The sequence below is a fragment of the Lactuca saligna genome, chromosome 4 (genome assembly GCF_052625555.1).
Source record: "Lactuca saligna cultivar CGN05327 chromosome 4, ASM5262555v1, whole genome shotgun sequence".
NCBI lineage: Eukaryota > Viridiplantae > Streptophyta > Magnoliopsida > Asterales > Asteraceae > Lactuca > Lactuca saligna.
Window position 1 is genome coordinate 113,324,597 of NC_136420.1, and position 19,393 is coordinate 113,343,989.

At 32.8% G+C, this 19,393-nt stretch overlaps 1 protein-coding gene and 1 pseudogene across 1 annotated transcript; both read left to right on the forward strand.

Moving 5' to 3' along the window:
• Positions 1–3,814: 3,814 nt before the first annotated feature.
• LOC145040046 (long chain base biosynthesis protein 2a-like) overlaps positions 3,815–19,393 on the forward strand; it is a 31,051-nt pseudogene continuing 15,472 nt past the window's right edge.
• LOC145042617 (V-type proton ATPase subunit C-like) lies at positions 6,562–13,011 on the forward strand. Its single transcript, XM_078991071.1, has 11 exons — positions 6,562–6,782; positions 6,868–6,936; positions 7,011–7,138; positions 7,210–7,309; positions 7,392–7,459; positions 7,568–7,709; positions 7,808–7,924; positions 8,077–8,202; positions 12,104–12,187; positions 12,305–12,384; positions 12,652–13,011. The coding sequence occupies exons 1-11, from the start codon at positions 6,669–6,671 to the stop codon at positions 12,746–12,748; spliced, it is 1,125 nt and encodes a 374-aa protein (XP_078847197.1). The 5' UTR covers positions 6,562–6,668; the 3' UTR covers positions 12,749–13,011.

A 19,393-nucleotide genomic window follows, 5' to 3' on the forward strand; every position in this document is an offset into this window, starting at 1 on the left:
ATGTCTTGTTTCATCAAATCTTTGTTATCATATATGTAAGAGTTTTAGTATGTTACTGTTATATTAGAATAATAATATGTAAAATAAAATAGGAAATCACGAATAAATAAATATAAACGAATAAAATGTTAAGTTTGATCTAAATTTGAAAGTCAAAATGGAACAAATTCACAAAGGGTTGACTTCAAATTAAGGGTTGACACTTCATGTCTTTAATATCAATCACCATTAATGTTGGTGGGGAAAGGGGGTCAAAATCACTTTGTGAGCCTTAGAAAACCAAGATGAACATCTCAAAATACCCTATTTGTGATTTGTATTTAAACACATGCATGGAGAATAAGGAAAATAAAAGGCATAATGGAATATCTTTGAGTAGGAGGTCAATATTTGTCAACTCCGAATTGAATACCAACAAGTCAGAATTATTAGGTACATAACGATCAAAAAAGTGAAGTTCTATCACATACTATCTATCTGATAACTTTGTGAACATCCAAGACGAATAGTTGTATCTAGATGGATGTCAATGAAATGGATGACTAGAATATATTCTTTTATGGGTAAATTGATTAATTTGGAAAATGTTCGTGAAAGAAAAAAAAGAAGCACTTTTCACAAGTGGACATCTTGATTATGGTAAGCATAGGGGTAGGAACAATACTTGTTGCAACTTCACATCTTTTCATTCCTGACTCCTTTATATATAGATGTCATTGAAGAACTACAAGCATATCAATGGAGAGTGCAATGTGTGACATTAAGACGCACCATAGAAAAGACATAGGGTTTTAGTCTTGTTGTTCAAACTTCAAAGTGTAACGACTAAGTTCTACTGCATTCAAGATCTATTTTTGAATTTTGCCCCCTTTGGGTATCATTTTGATAAATTTAGTTGTTTTGAAGAAGTGCAAAGAGTGATGGAAAAGAGTACGGAAGAGCGGTCTTGTATGAAGATTTAAGAATTATTTGGATAGCCAAGGATGACTTGCCTAAGTCCATGAAAATATAAGGTTGTCGATTGTACTTAATATAGTTAACAACCTTTTAAGTGGTTTTCTAGGAAGTCGTCTTTGGCTCATTTGAAACACTCTTATCTTTCATGCTAGACATCTTCTTCCATTAGTGCCTTCCCATCTTGAACTACCTTATATGTCACAAATGTCAAAGGTATGTTCATTTGTTCTTTTAATTTTTCTAGTCTTTTGTTATTCTATGATATGTATTCTCTAAAACCCATTTTGGGCAATGTCTTTCTTTCAATAAGCGTTGTCTTAATAAATGATGTTTTTAATAATTTTTTTTGATAAAACAACAACACTTTTGATAGAAACAAAAATAAAATGCATGCATTTTTCCTTAAAAAAAGTTATCTTATATTGTATCTAGTAAGTCATTCTCAAAGGAAACATTAGTTTACCGACTTAAGTTATCTCATTCATATTAGATTCATTAAGACAAAAAAGTTAAAATCTTACTATGTGAATAACCATATAGCATGGTTTGATTAGCCATATAACAAAGATAACATGAAGAGCATTGTAGGATATTTATTCTTTTGCAAAAGGGTCTATGATTATCCTCACAATCAAAAGAAAATGAATGATACGCCCCATCACCGATATTCCATTTGATTTCCTTGGGCTTAAGTGACAAGTGGATTTTATGTTCTTTTTTATGTCGGTAACCTTGTTTCTTATGCATGCTTCAATATTTTCCTAGCAATAGAATATTTATATAACTTTTAAAAATACAATTATATGGCTTTCAAGTCTCGAGTCTAACATATTATAAGACCCACATTTGGTCCCCACATATGATAATTTCTTATAAATGAGTTATCCTCAACATAAAAATGTGAAAAATATGTTTGGTTTTCTTGAAGAAGACATTTTAATTTGTTGAGATAAGATGCAGATACTGTAACTTATAATAGTATTCATCATACAAATTAAATATATTCTAAGCATATCAAATGAATTAGTTGTTACATTTATTTTAAAATATGGATTACAATATTTATTTTTAAAAGGTAAATCAATTGATAATTTGGGATCGATGATGTTAAAGTAGATATATGTCATTACAAGATAATGCAACCTAACATACTACCAAAACCCTAATGTATACTATGAATCATTTAATGAATAAGGATTCTTCAATGTTATTCATATTTTTTGCTTTTTTTAATTAGTATTGTTCATAGAAATTGAAGATATTATAATAATTTCCGTTTTATTCATCACCATTCATTCATACAAACAAGAAGTCGCTTTGTCAAAGCCTAGCTCCAATGTCAAAACCCAAACCTATCACAATCACCATATATAATATTGAAACCAGTAAGTTCTAAATCTTTTTTGATTCTATAAAGTAGAAACTACTCACACTCATACCAGAAATTGCACCCATAAATATATTCCTTATCATTTTCCTAGTCCAAGATATATTCTATATCTAGAATCTAACTTTTATACTTGTCATATGTTTATTTGCACAAATTGTAATTTATCAAATAGTTCTGTTCTTTCATTGTGATTCATAAAACGACCTTTTATGTTTCCTTTTATTTGAAACACCCCCTAGGAGTGTTACACTATGTATGTTCTGTGATCTTTATAATCATCAGGCAACCTTTTATTAATTTATTTGACGAACTTACTTGCACACCATGGAAGGAGAAGCATGAAGAGACTGAATTTAGTTATTTGAGTCAACATATTATATGTTAATTATAATACAATGATGGGCCATATATAATTAAAACTGAAACGTGCCACTGCACATGGCCCAAACTACATGAGCATCAAAATATCAAACTATATAAGCACATGGCCCAAACTATATAAGCATCAAGATATCAAATTCAAGTTGAAATTAAAATTCACCAATAGAACGGAAAAATATAGCACAAAATCAACCGAAGCCAGAGGATTCAATCGCTACCGGTAATTGGATTTTCAGCCATTCCAGAGCCTCCTCGTTGCCGGTGCCAGTGCCGACAGTCCGTTTCTCCGATTTGCAGTGGCTCAGTTTATTGATAATGCTGACAGGATTTTTACATTCTTCGTTAGATTGACAAGAAGGAGATCGGAGATCCAATCTTGAACATGATTACAATTCCATATTTGACCGCGCTGACCACCTTTTGTTATTGAAATGTTCTGTTGATAACTTAAGTGTTGTTCGTTTTTTCGAAGCGAAAATTCATGAAGTCTGCAGACCACCTCTGTAATCCTCTGTAGCAAAAGAGGTGGAACAAACGGCTGCAGTCTATAATAATAAGCATGTTTGTTTTTTTAACATCTGCAGACTACTGCAGTAAACTGAAATTTAAATAAACTAATTTTATAAACTAAAAATAGTTATCAACACCGAAATTTAATAGTTCTAGTCTTAAAACATTGAAATAATAATAAAAAGAGCATGTAAAAAAACAAAAATATAAAACTCTTTTTTTTTAAATAAAAAAAAAAAAAAAAAAACTTAAAAATATGTAAAAGAAGCTAATAGTTTTATTCTAGGAAAAAAAACTAATTTTAAAAAACATTAAAAAAGAATATAAAAAAATTAAGAAAATATTGCAAACGTTGTCTACAAAGTTCATAAAAAATTACACACATTAAAAAAGATGCAACTAAAATTGAAAATATTATTAATAAAACGGTAAAAAAAAATCAAGTTAAAAAAAATCGTGGAAATTATAAAAATAAATTGTATCACATCCGTAAATAAAAATTTAAGAAAATCAAAGTTTAAAAAAAAAAAAATTTTAAAAAGTTATACAAAATTTTTTAAAAAACACTTAGAAAAAATGAAAGCTGAAGAGGTTAGAATAGGCAAGTCAAGTGTTGCGTCACGCAGCACACGCGCAGAGGTTTTGTAATCTGAAGTCTTCCAAAAAACAAACTGCTGCGAGAGGTAAAGTGATGCGCATGTGCTGCGCCGCGCAACAATAAGTGATTTGAAGATTAAGTGGTTTGAAGATGTTTTTATAAAAAAACAAACACCACCTTAGTATACTGTAAACTTCATGTTGCGTATATTATCAGGGCTATGCACCGATCTGTTTAGGACTGGAAGATTTCTATATCCGCCGCCTCTATCTCCGTATACAGGTATATTAGTATGCACCTTAGATTTTACTCTTCAAGTTGATACAAAAAGTTCATATACAAAAACATGATTGGATAAATTTACGAGTTAAAAGACATGATACCTTTATGTATATGTAGGATTGCTTTGGATGACCAACATCAAGCCCTCCTGATGCTTGGTTTAATGTGGTGGAGCGTGTTTCTAATGACAATAACAAGACACTCAAGTGAGTGGCTGGATTCACATTCTCAGTTTCCAGTTGAGAATCTAGATTTGGTTTAAGTTTTTTCTGTCTCTTCTAATTTTCAAAACATATGTCTTGTTTCAGTTGATGCCATAAATTGTTAAATTGTGCACTTTATGCAGGCGTACTACAAAAGTAAGTAGGTGTCTTAACTTGGGATCATACAACTACCTTGGATTTGCTGCAGCAGATGAATACTGCACACCTCGTGTAACTGAGACTTTGAAGAGATACTCTCGTGTGGAAGGAGGTAATTTTGTTTTTCTCTTTTATCATTTCTAGCTCCTTTGTAAGAGATTCTGATCAATGATGATGGGTATCTACTTTTAATTTCATTGTTGTCTTTCAGGAACTACAACATTGCATATTGAATTGGAGGATGTTGTGGTTGACTTTGTTGGAAAACCAGCTGCTATGGTTACTGGCATGGGATATATCACTAACTCTGCTATCCTTCATGTATTGGTTAGACATGTATGTGTTCTTGTTCTTAGTTTATTATGTGTAAAAATTTCTCATTCTTGATGGGAACTTATGCAGGGAGGTGATAAGTGATTCACTCAACCACAATTCTATTGTCAATGGAGCTCGAGGATCTGATTCTGGTGCCACCATTCGAGTCTTTTAACATAACAGTAAGCGCATGTTTATCTTTAAACTTTATATCATTATTATTGTTTATTATTATTTCTTGATTATGAATTTAAGTTTGTGAAGTCAATGATGTGTGGTTGACTTTTTTATGTGAAGGTTGCGGTTGTGACAGTTGCATTTCCAGCTACACCTCTACTATTGGCTAGAGCGCGTATTTGTATTTCGGCTGCTCATACAAGGGAAAATATGGTCAAAGCATTAGAGGTAATAATAAACTTATGTTTATTTATTATTATTATTTTAATTTTAGTTATGGTTTATGGGAGCTTTAGTGAAAAGTGAGCTTGTTATTTAGGTGATAAGGAGAGTAGGGGACATGGTGGGAATAAAATATTTTCCAGCAGAACCAAACAAGACACAACTGGAGGAAGGAACAAAAAAAGTAGATTAATTAAAATATTAATTTTTCAACACTCGAGAGAATTAATTGTTTTTGTTGACGTGGCGATGTGTTTAGAGACAGTTTTGTACAGATATAGGATGCAATGTCACCTAATATCGTAAAATCAGGATCGATCTTTAATGCTAACTCAATTTATGTGATGTGAATACGGACTTGACTTGTATTCATATAATTTTGGATATTTTGTTGCTTATTTTTTCCTTAGACAAAAAGTAAATATTTGTAGATTGTTATCGTTTTTGTTATACAATCGCTGTATTTGAATACTGTTGTCTGAATTAAAACGATTTTAGCAGTATGTAATTACAAAAAGTAAATATTTGTTTGATATGTATCAAAATTAAATATAGCGAATAAATAATTTTAGTAATTTAGTTTTGATTGAAAAATTAATCATATATGTTTTAGAGGTGATGTTTGTATTTATATTCCCTTATTTACTTTGAAACATGTCATCCAAAGAGTTACTATAAAGATATTATCAACTATCATAACTTTAGTTCTACCATTTTTATCTTGCACTCCATAATAGTTTTTAAGTTCTCAACATAATTTAGGTTATCATTACATAGTCTAACTATATATTTTAATTAAATTAAATATTTGTCACTTATCATATCCTAAAAATCAAATTGCATAATAAAATAAATAAGAATTCCCAACATTTTGTACAACTTAAGTTTGGGTTAATTTTTACTAACACGTTTATTTTTGTGCGAAAATCTATTCCAAACCACCACTAAATAAAATTGATTTTCAGACGACGTTCACAGCGTTAAAAAAACTTCAAAAATGAAAAAAAAAAAAAAAAATACAAAAAATTATCGATTTCATAGTATTGTGAACAATTTTACGATGCTCTAAAATTTCTTATGATTCATTTTTTTTTTTTTTTTTTTCTGGTGGAACTAATAAAAAACAAGTTTACATTAACATCCTCCAACGGACATTTATAAAAAGCGAAAAAAATAAGATTTTATTAAAATCTTTCCCATTTTGGTCAATTTTATGATTTTCTCTTTATTTGGAGGTTTCTAAATATAAAATTTCCAGGTTATCGAACACAAGCGTTGAGATTGACGGTTAGCGGGTCGCCTGGGAGCGTAAATTGGGTTGCAGAAACCCGAACCCGGATTCAACGAGGCGAGTGTTTTACTTTTAGGAACCAACAGCCAACTGCAATCATAAGAGGAAGATATATCTTTCCCTCTTTCCTCTAAATCTTGGAAGATCAGAAGCTCCGTTCGTGATCTCACAACTTCAATAACAATGGCGACAAGGTACTGGATAGTTTCTCTTCCCGTTCACAGCTCCGCCACTTCTCTATGGAGTCGCTTACAAGAATCCATCTCCAAAAATTCCTTCGACACTCTTCTCTACAGGGTATAACGACCTTCATAATCGCATCGCACGGAAAGATCTGTTCTGTTATCTTACATAGCTGAAACTAATCGGGATAATTTTGCAGTTCAATATCCCAAATCTTCGCGTTGGTACACTCGATTCGTTGTTAGCCCTCAGCGATGATCTACTCAAGGTCAATAATTGTTTTTAATATTAATTAGGGGATTGGTTGATTTGATTTGATGTGATGTGTATGCGATTGTGCAGTCGAATACGTTTATCGAAGGATGTTCTCATAAGATACGGCGTCAGATTGAAGATTTGGAGAAGGCTTCGGGAATTCTCGCTAGCTCCTTGACTGTCGATGGGGTTCCGGTGGATTCATATCTCACCAAGTAATTTCTTGTACGTGTTTTTTGAATTTGATGAAAGAATGTTCTTGATCTGTTTGAATTTGTGATTGTAGATTTGTGTGGGATGAGGCTAAGTATCCAACAATGTCTCCTCTTAAGGAGATTGTGGATGGTATTCATGTGCAAGTAGCCAAGATAGACGATGACCTTAAGGTAATTGGTTGCCCTGTATCTTGTAATTTTCATTTTTGTAGGTAAAGCCTTTATTGTTGCTTCCTGTTTTGCACTTTTTCAGGTTCGTATTGCTGAGTATAACAATGTTCGCAGTCAACTCAATGCAATCAACAGAAAGCAGACTGGAAGGTAAAAGTAATGTCTTTTGACACCAATGACTCATAAGTGGTCAATAACAGTTGAGTATAAAAATGTTTATTGTTCTACTTCTATATCATGACCGATTTCATTTTCCAGCTTAGCTGTTCGTGATCTGTCCAATTTGGTAAAACCGGAGGACATATTCACTTCAGAACATTTGGTTACTCTCATTGCTGTTGTCTCCAAGTTTTCCCAGAAGGATTGGTTGTCATGCTATGAAACATTAACAACTTATGTGGTAAGATCATCATCAGTCTTTAATGTAGTGTCACTCTGATCTTAATACTGCTTATCAGTTTCTTGATTTTGTCATTTTGACTGAATTAAATTTTCTAGGTCCCTAGATCCTCCAAGAATCTACATGAGGATAATGAGTATGCTCTCTATACTGTGACATTATTCAATCGTGATGCTGACAATTTCAAAATTAAGGCACGCGAAAGAGGATTTCAAGTGAGTTTGTAAATTAGTTTGTTTGTTTTACATTGAAGCGACACTGATTCAAGGATCTCATAGGCACTGTGGAGTTCTTGAATAAGATATTGCTGCATAATATTTGATAAGTTTGAGTAATGCTTTTCTGTATGATTCACATTGTGAATTAGATTCGTGATTTTGAATATAATTCGGAAACTCAAGAGAGTCGGAAACAGGAGCTTGAAAAACTGATGCAAGATCAGGAATCCCTGAGAAGCTCTCTTTTGCAATGGTGTTATACCAGTTATGGAGAGGTACTTCTACTTCCATTTCCCTTCAAATTACAACATGAAATTATTAATTTTAGATTACACACAACTAATAGTTGCTCATAGTCTTGGGGTTACCAAACTTCATAAAAAGTTGTTAATTTATCTTTATATGGACCATTGGTTATTTTTTCTAGAAAGAATGAATGTGTGGAGAGGTATTTGAATCCTTGAATATTACGTGGGCCTGGAAGATCATTACCCGAAGCAATATATTTGAGAATCGTTGAATTTTATTATATTCAACAATGAAATCTAGAAAACAATAGAAGATCTATACAGTTATATTAGATTAGTAGTCTATGAAACCATAGGAACCAATCTAATGAAATAGGATGAATTAAATGTGCCTTCTTGCAACCATCAGACTCCACAACTCAACAATAGAGACGTACAACTATAATTATTGAAACCAAGAAAGCACAAAAATGGGCTTGCTTTCCCGAGGCAACAATCTCTCCAATTTGAAGCTCATTTATAATATTAAACTAGCTATCAAAATTATGCATAGTAATCTACTAATCTCGATCCTTATGTGTGGTTTTTATCTTCCTAGTTGATTAACTAATCCTTATTTCTAAGAAAAGGTTAATGCTTATCCCCAAACCTTTGGGCCTCTTTTCCCATCTTCCCTTGTCTCTTCGTTGTGCTTTCTTGAAAAGGGTGAAGAATTGATCCATTAGCTAGCCTCCTTGTGAACCTTAAAATTGTTCGAGAAAAATCTTATCATGTCCTAAATGGTTGACAACTATAATGACACATTTCGAAAGATAGCAACTTGAAATATTTTGGCTAATACATTTGATGATTATGATATACCATCCAAACAATCCTAAGTATAATAATAGTTTACAATGGAGAGATGTCTCAACAACCAATATATAATCTTTACATTTTATAAATCAAATCTATATAGTACCTATGTATCCTACCAAAAGTTTCTAGCTTTAATATACTATACATGATTATGAAAAATTATTCTCAAATATTGTGCCATATCTTGATGGCTATAACTAGGGATAGAACATGAGCAAACAATACCATATGAACAAGTTTAATTTGGTTGAAATTATGACATCAAAAATCTAAAGTAGACAGTTAATATAAACATTCTTAAATTGTTCATCAAGATGAAACTCGTCAATCTTTAGCTTATTTGAAGTTTTGAATAATTGTCTCTGAATTATTTTTTGGCAAGTTTTCTTGCGATATCTTAATAATGGTTATCATCATTTCTTACTCTGTTTTTTCTTCCCTTTTTTGTAAATTTCTAATGTTTAGTTATCATAATTGACTCTGAGTTCTAGCGACTTCTTGCAACTTTGAGACCTAATATGTATTGTAATCTATAAAAGTATATAAATTATAAACTTGACTAATACAATAACTATAAGAAAAAATAACTTTTATCAATAATTTAATAAAACTTTTTAGTAGTTTAAGTTTCTCTATTCATGCATAGAAAGAGTGATAAATAAATTTGTTTGTAAGTTATGAGATTGTGGTAATCTATAAGGAAATAATATTGGTTCTTAATTAGGTTTATTTATGATTAAATTATTTGTTTGTGTTTATATTTAAGTGAAGCCTCAATGGAAACTATATTAGTTATTAATACACATGAAATATATGTAGATTCATCATATAATATGTAGTTGACTTTAAGAATTAAGAAGATATTTATGCTAAAAATATATCAAAAATTGTAAAGGAAGTAATATTTGAATAAAGCCCTATAAAAACAAGAGTAAATTACACAAATGGTCCCTATGGTTTGGGGTAATTTGCGCGTTTGGTCCCTAACTTATTATTTTTAACTCGGAAGGTCCCTACTGTTTGTTTTTGTTATGCGCTTTGGTCACCATCTTACCTAAAAAAACTATTATTTAAATAGGAAAAAATGGTGGGGTAGGTAAGGTAAGGTGAGGGGGTGGGTTTATTTAAAAAAAATTAAAAAATCACAGGCAAAATGGTCTTTTGAGGTAAGACAGGGACCAAACGCGTAACAAAAACAAACAATAAGGACCTTCCGAGTTAAAAAAATAAGTTAGGGACCAAATGCACAAATTACCCTAAACCATAGGGACCATTCATGTAATTTACTCTAAAAACAAAAGTTTGCTTAGTTGCAACTTTAAATAAAATATAGTTAAAAAACTACTTATTAACTTTTCGCTTCAGTTAACTATATAGTAAGTAACAACCTAAAAAAGTCCCTTGGTCTTATTTGTGTTCTGTCACTGGCTATAACCTATTAGACACTCTTGTAATTACCTTACCTGAGATTAAAGGGTGCTTAAGTGTAATATTCATCTCTATATATACATAGATAGCTCTTGTAACCTATGATATTGATTTAAGTACAATACACATTTACATGACCTTTATCGTAGTAGAGCGTAGGTGTGCCACCTACCCTAAAAAAATTAGGGTTTACATCATGTTATTTTAGATAAGGGTAGTTTGGGAAATCAACAAATAAAGAGCATCTTACTAGGCATGGAGAATTAGGGGGTATTTTAGGCATTTTATATAGTATTTAGCTGTTATGTCAGGTAGTATAAGAAGAGAGTAGTGGGCAGGGAGTGAGGTATCTATCTTTTGTGTAAAAAATGGAATTCATTCCTATTAGGAGATTAGCTATCTTGAATCAGCTAAACTATCTTCATTCTTGTAATCATTTGGTATTATTATCACGTATATTGTTCATCTGTATCGATACCTCCCCTCTTTTGTTGCCAACAATGGCTCTACTCACCAGCTTCACCTATGCACTCACAAGTTTACCTTCACTCTTACTCTAACCAACTATGCTTGTTAGAAGGCCATGATTCATCCCTTCCTCCTCACTCATACCCTCTTTGACTATACAGACAACACAATTCCTTATCTACCCAAACATCTCCCACCACTTCCGATTTGGATCTCCAATGATGTGCATGTCCATAAGAAGGGTACTACTTCCTGCCCACTACTCAATTCCTTGCTAATGTCGATCAAAAAACAAAAAACAGACAAGGGACAATCCTAATCTGGATCTCCAATGATGTATACATTCTTGATATGTTGATTTTATCTCAACCATATCTAAAGCATCCTTTTGTCATGTTCAAGGTATTACTTCTCGCAATGTATACCTACATACACCATTCTTCTTCTACAAAATACACCACTTAAGACCTAACTTCTGAATATCTTGATGAAAAATGGCTATGCTCTTGCTGTTAACTTCATGCAAACTAGTCAAAAACAAAGACCTTGTAACCCACTATCTTTAGTGAACTTCATGCCTTACTCAGTGATCACGAATTCATGCGTGGGAAGACTCGTAACCCTAACTCACTCGCCCACCATTCAGGCCTTCCACGACAATTAACTCACAAACACATTTACAAATACTGGTTTCGCTAAACATAAAATAATAGAAATAAGTGAGATATAATAACAACACCCAAATACACCATTTGCAATTAGCAACTCTCCCTTTTTAATCTCAAAATTAGGATAGGGTTATAGTTTCACATTACACACAGTATATTTATAAGGGGATAATGAGCTGAAAATATCCACATATGGGCCAAGCCCTAAAAGTGGTTGGTTTTTCCTCCGCAACTCAACAAGTAAATTTAGTAAAACCCATAAAAATTAACCAACACTCACTAGCTATATGCAAAAGCCTCAACTTCTTAGCAGTGACTACAGGATTCTTAGAACGAATGATATTTGTGAGTGTCCAAAAGTCATATAAAACTTGTAATACTTTTGTAAACATGCAAATTTCAAATAGTGAAAAAAAATCCTGTAGGTAAGGGTGTATAACCCTTACCTACAAGATTAACATTTAACTAATCACTTGTTAATATTTCATCAATTTTATATCCTGCAGGTATTCACTTCCTGGATGCACTTCTGTGCTGTCCGCTTATTTTCCGAGACCATTTTGAGATACGGCTTGCCCCCTTCCTTTTTGGTATTTCAACCGAACATCCCTTCTTCCAGTTTCCTTTTCTTTTCTTATATAAAACAATGATGATTCAAAAAAACTGCTTAAACGTTTACTCTTTTGTTTTTTAAAAATAAATTTCAGTCTGTTGTATTGTCACCATCTGTGAAAAACGAGAAGAAAGTACGTACACTCCTGGAAACCCTATGCGACAGTTCCAACAGGTAGGTAGCCCTGACATCTTTCCACTAAACAACTAAATAAAAATAAATGAGTGGTTAATTTCACACAATCATTCTGACTAATAAAAACTGTTGCAATATTAATACTTAGTCTGAGAAAACCTCAATAACATAGGAAAGAACAGGTTACTAGATTCTACTAGTGGTCCATTCCACCATTTAATTATCTCAAAAACGTGATTCAGAACCATGTCATTAAATTCTTTAATATATTTATATATAAATTTATTGGAACATTGTGAATTACAGCACGTTTTGGAAAACGGACGAAGAAGCAAGCATGGGTGGGTTGGGCGGTGAAGCTGACACTCATCCCTATGTCTCCTTCACTATTAATCTCATATGAAACTCGTGTTGAGGTGAGAGAGACAGAAAGAGAGAGATGGTGTTGACTCTTGTTTTTTCTTGATTGGGTTATTAACCCGATTTTAGTTGGAGACGCGGGTGTATTGATTGTTTGACGTTTAACGTTTGATTTTGAAATTTGTTTTGTTTATTTATTGTACTACAATATCACTATGTATAAAAAGGATTATGTACGCACCAAGAGTGAAGTCTTTGGCAAACAAATTGTACAAAAAGCAAATAAATTGTGCTTTAAAAGGATCATTTGCTCGTGTAAAATAAAGTGAGTAACTTAATATACTAGAAGGTGCGGATTGAGGTCTCAACAAAATTTTGATCGCAGAGCTTTTGTGTCCTTTGGATTAAAAGATGAACGTTTTGTCCAAGATGGGTTCAGTTAGGGGCTCTTTGGTAAGGTTTGACCACGGAGTTAAAGCAAGAATGCATAAATGGATTAGGATAGGGACTGTTTGGTAACTTTAACTTCTAAATAGAACAATTTAGAGCTCGAATTTTATATATTTTTTAAAAAAATGAATCAAAAGACTTCGAACTGTCTTTGAACAATTAAAGAATCTTATATAAACCATTACGAGCGAACGGTATGCGCCAAAACGAGTAACAATGAGGGTGATGTGGCCGTTTGGATGAATTATTTTCCAAAATATAATGTTGAAGTGACATAATATCATAGGTTTTTCTTGTTTTCGCGTTTTCGCAAATTATTTGTATTTTCGTATGAACCCTTCCCTATATATATATATATATATATATATATATATATATATATATATATATATATATATATATATATATATATACTCATTTTATTTCAAATTTTTATAAACCTTTCTCTCATTCTCTCTATATCTTATACACATATTTTCTTTTAAAATTTCAAAAAATAGAGCAAAACCCAAACACTCCCCCTCCATCATCAAACCCAAACACAACCTCGCCTTTCGGATTTGCAGGGTATGAAAATTATATCAACATTTTATCGTCTCAAGGTTCACCATAAATCTCATACCAAGGCGTCACTTTCAATCCCGCTTCACCGTCACTGAAATTTCCCAACTCAACTTACGTTCAACAAAATCAATTTGGTCAAAACCCAAATTTACAACCAAATCTTTTCTCTACTTTTGGTTCGATGCAACAAACAACCAACCAACCATCGCCTACAACACAACCATCAGTTCAAGTGGAAGCGGGAAGTAGTAAGAAAGGGAAAGGGAAAGGAAAAATCGAAAGGGAAATCAATAGCGGTAAAAACAGAAAATGCAGACGTTCCACAATGGTGGACACCGGAGGAGGAATACGCTTTGACGACGGCTTGATGTGCTACTTCAAAAAACGAACTTCGCGGAAATGGAATGAAAAAATGGGCTTATTGGGGGGCGGTGCTCGACAAGTTTCACGTTATTTTAAAGAAAAATCCGTATCGCAATAATGACATGTTGAGCAGCAAATGAGGTATGATAACTAAGCGGTGCAGCAAATTCAACGATATTTACAACCGGCTTGAGGCGCAACAACAAAGCGGAACCAATGACTTCGATTTGTTCAAATCTACTAAGGAACAATATCGTGTTGAAATGGGTCATGTTTTCGACTTTGAAAAATCATGGGATTTGTTGCGAGCGGATCCAAAGTGGAATAAAACACCTACATCGTCAAAGGTTCAATCCAAAAGGTCTCACAATTCTAGCTCGGTCGACGTGTCGGACGCACGGACTAACATCGACCTAAATGCGGATGACGATGAGATCCTGGATGATATCCAAGAGATATCCCCACCACGACGACCGCCCAGACGTGACAAAGCGAGGCGCGCTGCAAGACATGCAGAGGAGGTGGAGACGAGAGCAAAAGAAGCGGCGGAAATAAGAGCGAAATTCGACGAGCACAATTTATTAATAAAAGAAAAAAAATAAGTTGAAACGTCGTCATTTGGAGTTCCTGGAAATGCAGACACATGAGAAGCAGGAGCAAAAAGAGAGAGAACTAATGATACATCAGCTGTCAATTCTTTGGACGAGCGAGGAGAGTTTAACGCCTGCTGATCTAGCGGTGCTACAAGCGATGAATAAACAAATTAGGAAGAAATATTTTGGTTAATTATGATTGTTATGTAGTTTTAGTAGTAATGATATTTTAGTTATAATATTAGGTTTAAAATTATGTTTTTTTTTAATTGTAATCGTAATTTTAGATTTTAAATATTATGTCTTTTTTTTGTTTTTAAAATTTTATTTTTTTTATAAAATATATATTCATGTTAGTGATTAAAAAATGCAAAAAAAAATAAAAAAATAAAAAAAAACTAATTTCGAAAAAAAAACAAAAAAGAAAACATATTTATTTTCAAAAAGTTGGTGTTGTATCTTGTTGCTCATTTCCCCACTTGTTGTTATAACATCAGTTGCTTATATGACATGTGAGGTGACACAACTTGATGTTGCACCTTGTTGCCCACACCTAATACTTTAAGAGGTTGGATTTATTTAGTTTGACGTTCATTATTATTTACCAAACAACCTATTATCATGCATGGTAATCTTAGATATAGATGTGCTGACATGATTAACTCATATTGATGTCAATGGTGTTTAGGACTGATGAAACAACTTATCATAATTTGGGTTATCTGTTATCATATTATTTTCTTAAAGATTTGTTGGAAGGTTTGAAATGTACGGAAGTATATATCTCTTTCATGGAAAGCAAAGAACCAATGAAATTATTCAAATATTAATAAAACACTATTCAGAATTGATATTATTACAAATGATGTTCTATCACTTTCACTAAAATTATTTGAAAATCATATTAGAAATTATACTAATATGTTGGTATGGTGTGGTTTATATATAAATTTAAGACAAAATTGCAAAAATGGTCCCTGTGGTATGCATTTTTTTAGGGTTTCAGTCCAAACCTCAACTTTTTCGGATTCATGATCCTTTTGGCCTAGTTTGTACGTAGAATCGATCCTCCGACTTAACTTCCGTTAAGTTATTGCTGTTAACCCTTCATGTGCATCTCAATGAGGGTATATTTGTCTTTTCACATATAAAGGACTATTTTTGCAACTGAAAAAAATATATCCCTCTTTTAAAAAAAATATATTACTTCTTTATTTAATTAATAATTAAAAAATTAATACCTATTTTTTTTTAAAAAAAATTAATACCTAAGGGACCGTATTTCTCTCTCTCTCTCTCTTTTTCTCTCGTCTTCCTCACTTTATCTTCCCTTTTGTTCTTCCTAAACACCATTGTTGAAGAAGCATCACCCAAAATCCCCTGTCGAGCATCAAGCAAACAAACACACCCTTGGATGGCTGTTTCCGGTGAGATCAAGAGGAGTTACAACCCTCTCGATGACTGCAATCGATGTTCAACACCTCTGCAACCCTCCTACAGTCGAAAAAGCACAACCCCAAACACCCCACCTCAACCGTTGTTCTTGCAGCTGCTCTGATTCCCTTCCGAATCGTTGCTATCGATGACGAGAAAGAAACCACGATGAGACTCGTCGGGGAGCAGCCTCGCCACCTCCTTCAGTTATTCATCGCATCTTCCCCCTTTTGCACATTTCCTTACCGAAGTTGTTGTCGTAGCTTACATGTTTCACTCAGATCTTCCTTCATTCCTTCTCCTTCGCAGATCAATGCTTAAGCAACCCTTGCTACCTCCGATCTTATTTTTCCTTCATCGGTCCGATTGAGCACCTGTGACACTCCCTTTGATCAGCGACTGCAGCTTCCTTCTTCCCATGTGTGTTTTGATGCCGGATCGAGAAAAGGAACAACGAAGGAGGGCTCGTCGGAGATCGATGCCACCCTTCCTCACGATCACCAGCCATTGTCGGAGACTCCAATCGTCCGCCTCACTCGTTTATTCCCTTACTCGATCTGAAAAGCTACATTTATTACAAATATGAAAACCAGGGTTGGGGATGGTGGTTGAAACAAAACCCAAACACACCTTCAAAAATGAAAACACACACAGACACAAATCAAAATTGTAGATGGATATACACCCATAAATCGATCTACAGGAACAAAACCCACACACAAATCGATTCTAGGGACCATCATCAAGAAAAAAATGGAGTATTTATGTATATGTTGCTGACTGTGTTTTGGGTGGAGAGAGAGAGAGAGAGAGAGAGAGAGAGAGAGGCCTTTTTAATTTTTTAATTATTAAAATAAATAAATAGGTATTAATTTTTATTTTAAAAAAAGGGGATATATTTTTAGGTGCAAAAATGGTCCTTTATATGTGAAAAGACAAATATACTCTCATGTGAGATGCACATGAGGGGGTTAACAACAATAACTTAACGGAAGTTAAGTCGGGGGATCATTTCTACGTACAAACTAGACCAAAAGGACCATGAATAAAAAAAAAAAGTCGAGGTTTGGACTGAAACCCCAAAAAAATACATACCACAAGGACCATTTTTGCAATTTTGTCTAAATTTAATACAAAAACATGACCATACGAAATAGTTTGTCTACCAGTATGATAATGCCCCGCTCATGTTGGATTTATAAGATTATAAAATATAAGTGTCCTAACAATATATATATATATATATATATATATATATATATATATATATATATATATATATATATATATATATATATATATATATAGAGAGAGAGAGAGAGAGAGAGAGCTAGGTTCAAATGTTTAGAGCAACTATTATGTTTTTAAATGCATCAATCACAAATTAGCAAATAATTAAATAGTTAATTAAATCAAAAAGAACATTTATGGTTTTTTGCACTTTCAATTAAGGAAACGAAATAAATATATGTTGACCTAATATCTTTTCATTATAGGGAGAATTTCATATATGCCCCTCTTAAATTTCAAAATATCATATTTGTCCAGTTTAATTTCTCAATATCATATTTACCCTTCATAAACCTTCAAAATATCATATTTGCCCAAATCTTTTTTTTATAATGTTTTTAATATTTTATAATCATTTTTATACCTTATAATTATTATAATAACTAAGAAATTTAATCATATTATCCTTACGTCTATGATAATGTGAATGTGAACTTCTAAATTGTTGGAATATTGACATCTTGACAGATTAAAAGATTCAACTTCCAGCTTTTCTATAGAATGTATATTTTGGTTGTTTAGATTTTGTTGTTATTGATTATTATCATGTTGTAGATTGAAAATACTTTAGATATTACCATTGATATTTTGATGTTTAAAAAGTGCATATATGATATTTTGATATTTAAGAATGGCATATATTATATTTTGATGTTTAAATTGACAAATATGATATTTTGAAGTTTTATGAAGGGTAAATATGATATTTAGAAATTTAGTTGGGTAAATATGATATTTTAATGTTTAAGAAGGGCATATATGAAATTCTCAGACTGTATCCCTCATCTTGCCACTGTCGTATCTTCTTCTTCCTCCCTCTCCATTGTCGGCTTCGTTGTGAAATCCCCATTTTCACGGCCAGAAAAGACCGATTTTGTTTATGCTTTATAAAAATCATAGTACTTCTTTTCATAAAAATGTTGCGGAATTTGTTCCCAGAAAAATACGATAAATACGTTATCAAAATATTTTCGAAGAAACGTATTTTATTTATTTTAAAACGCTTGGGATGTCATCGTCAATACAGAAACATAAGCATAAACAGAACTTACATTTATTTACACTAGTGATCTACATCTCTTTAATCTCTCAGTGTAATGTGACTTCATATCAACACCTGTGATATAAATAAACTGAGTGGGTCAGGTTGGGAAACTTGGTGAGTAACAGAGGATTTTCAACCCACAATAATATAATTATTATGTTTAAATAATCAAACAATCAACCCAATTACCCATCCCCATTATCTTCTTTAATCTTAAGGATCTACCCTAAGAATCAGCTATTCCTCGTTCATTCATTCCTAAGGATCATCCTAAGGAATCGGCACAAAGTCCATCGTTGCCACGGTTTACACAACGGGCACTAAGTCTGCATAGTCGCTAGGGTTTAAGCATCAAGTCTGCATGATCACCAAGGTTTAGGCACCAAGTCTGCATGATCACCAGGGTTTAGGCATCAAGTCTGCATGATCACCAGGGTTTAGGCATCAAGTCTGTATGATCACCAGGGTTTAGAGTACACCGGTTGAACACATCGTTCACAACACCTACAGGTTGCGAGCCTGCTAGTGTTCCACTGGACTATCTAGAATAGTCCGTGGTTGTCATCCATACTCTGCTGAATGGCGGGGCCATCATTTGGGAAAAAGGCTTCTCACATCGTCCACCTCTCACCCTCACCTCGTGGTCTATAACACCTCTCAACTCATCATTCAACTCATATTTCATCTATTATATCTACCCATGTTTACCCCAACATTATCGTAGATATTAAATACATTTACAGTGTAAATCATTTAAAACATGTATAAAATCGTTCATTTAGCATATACAACAAGTACTCACATAATATGCACACAGAACATGTAATTTATATAAAATACTTTATATCTATGTGGAAGATGAAAGTAACTATGCACTCACTTGAAAAGGTGGTGATTCCGAACTCAGACAACGCTTCACTTCTTGAAAAAAAAATTCCTTCGACGAAAC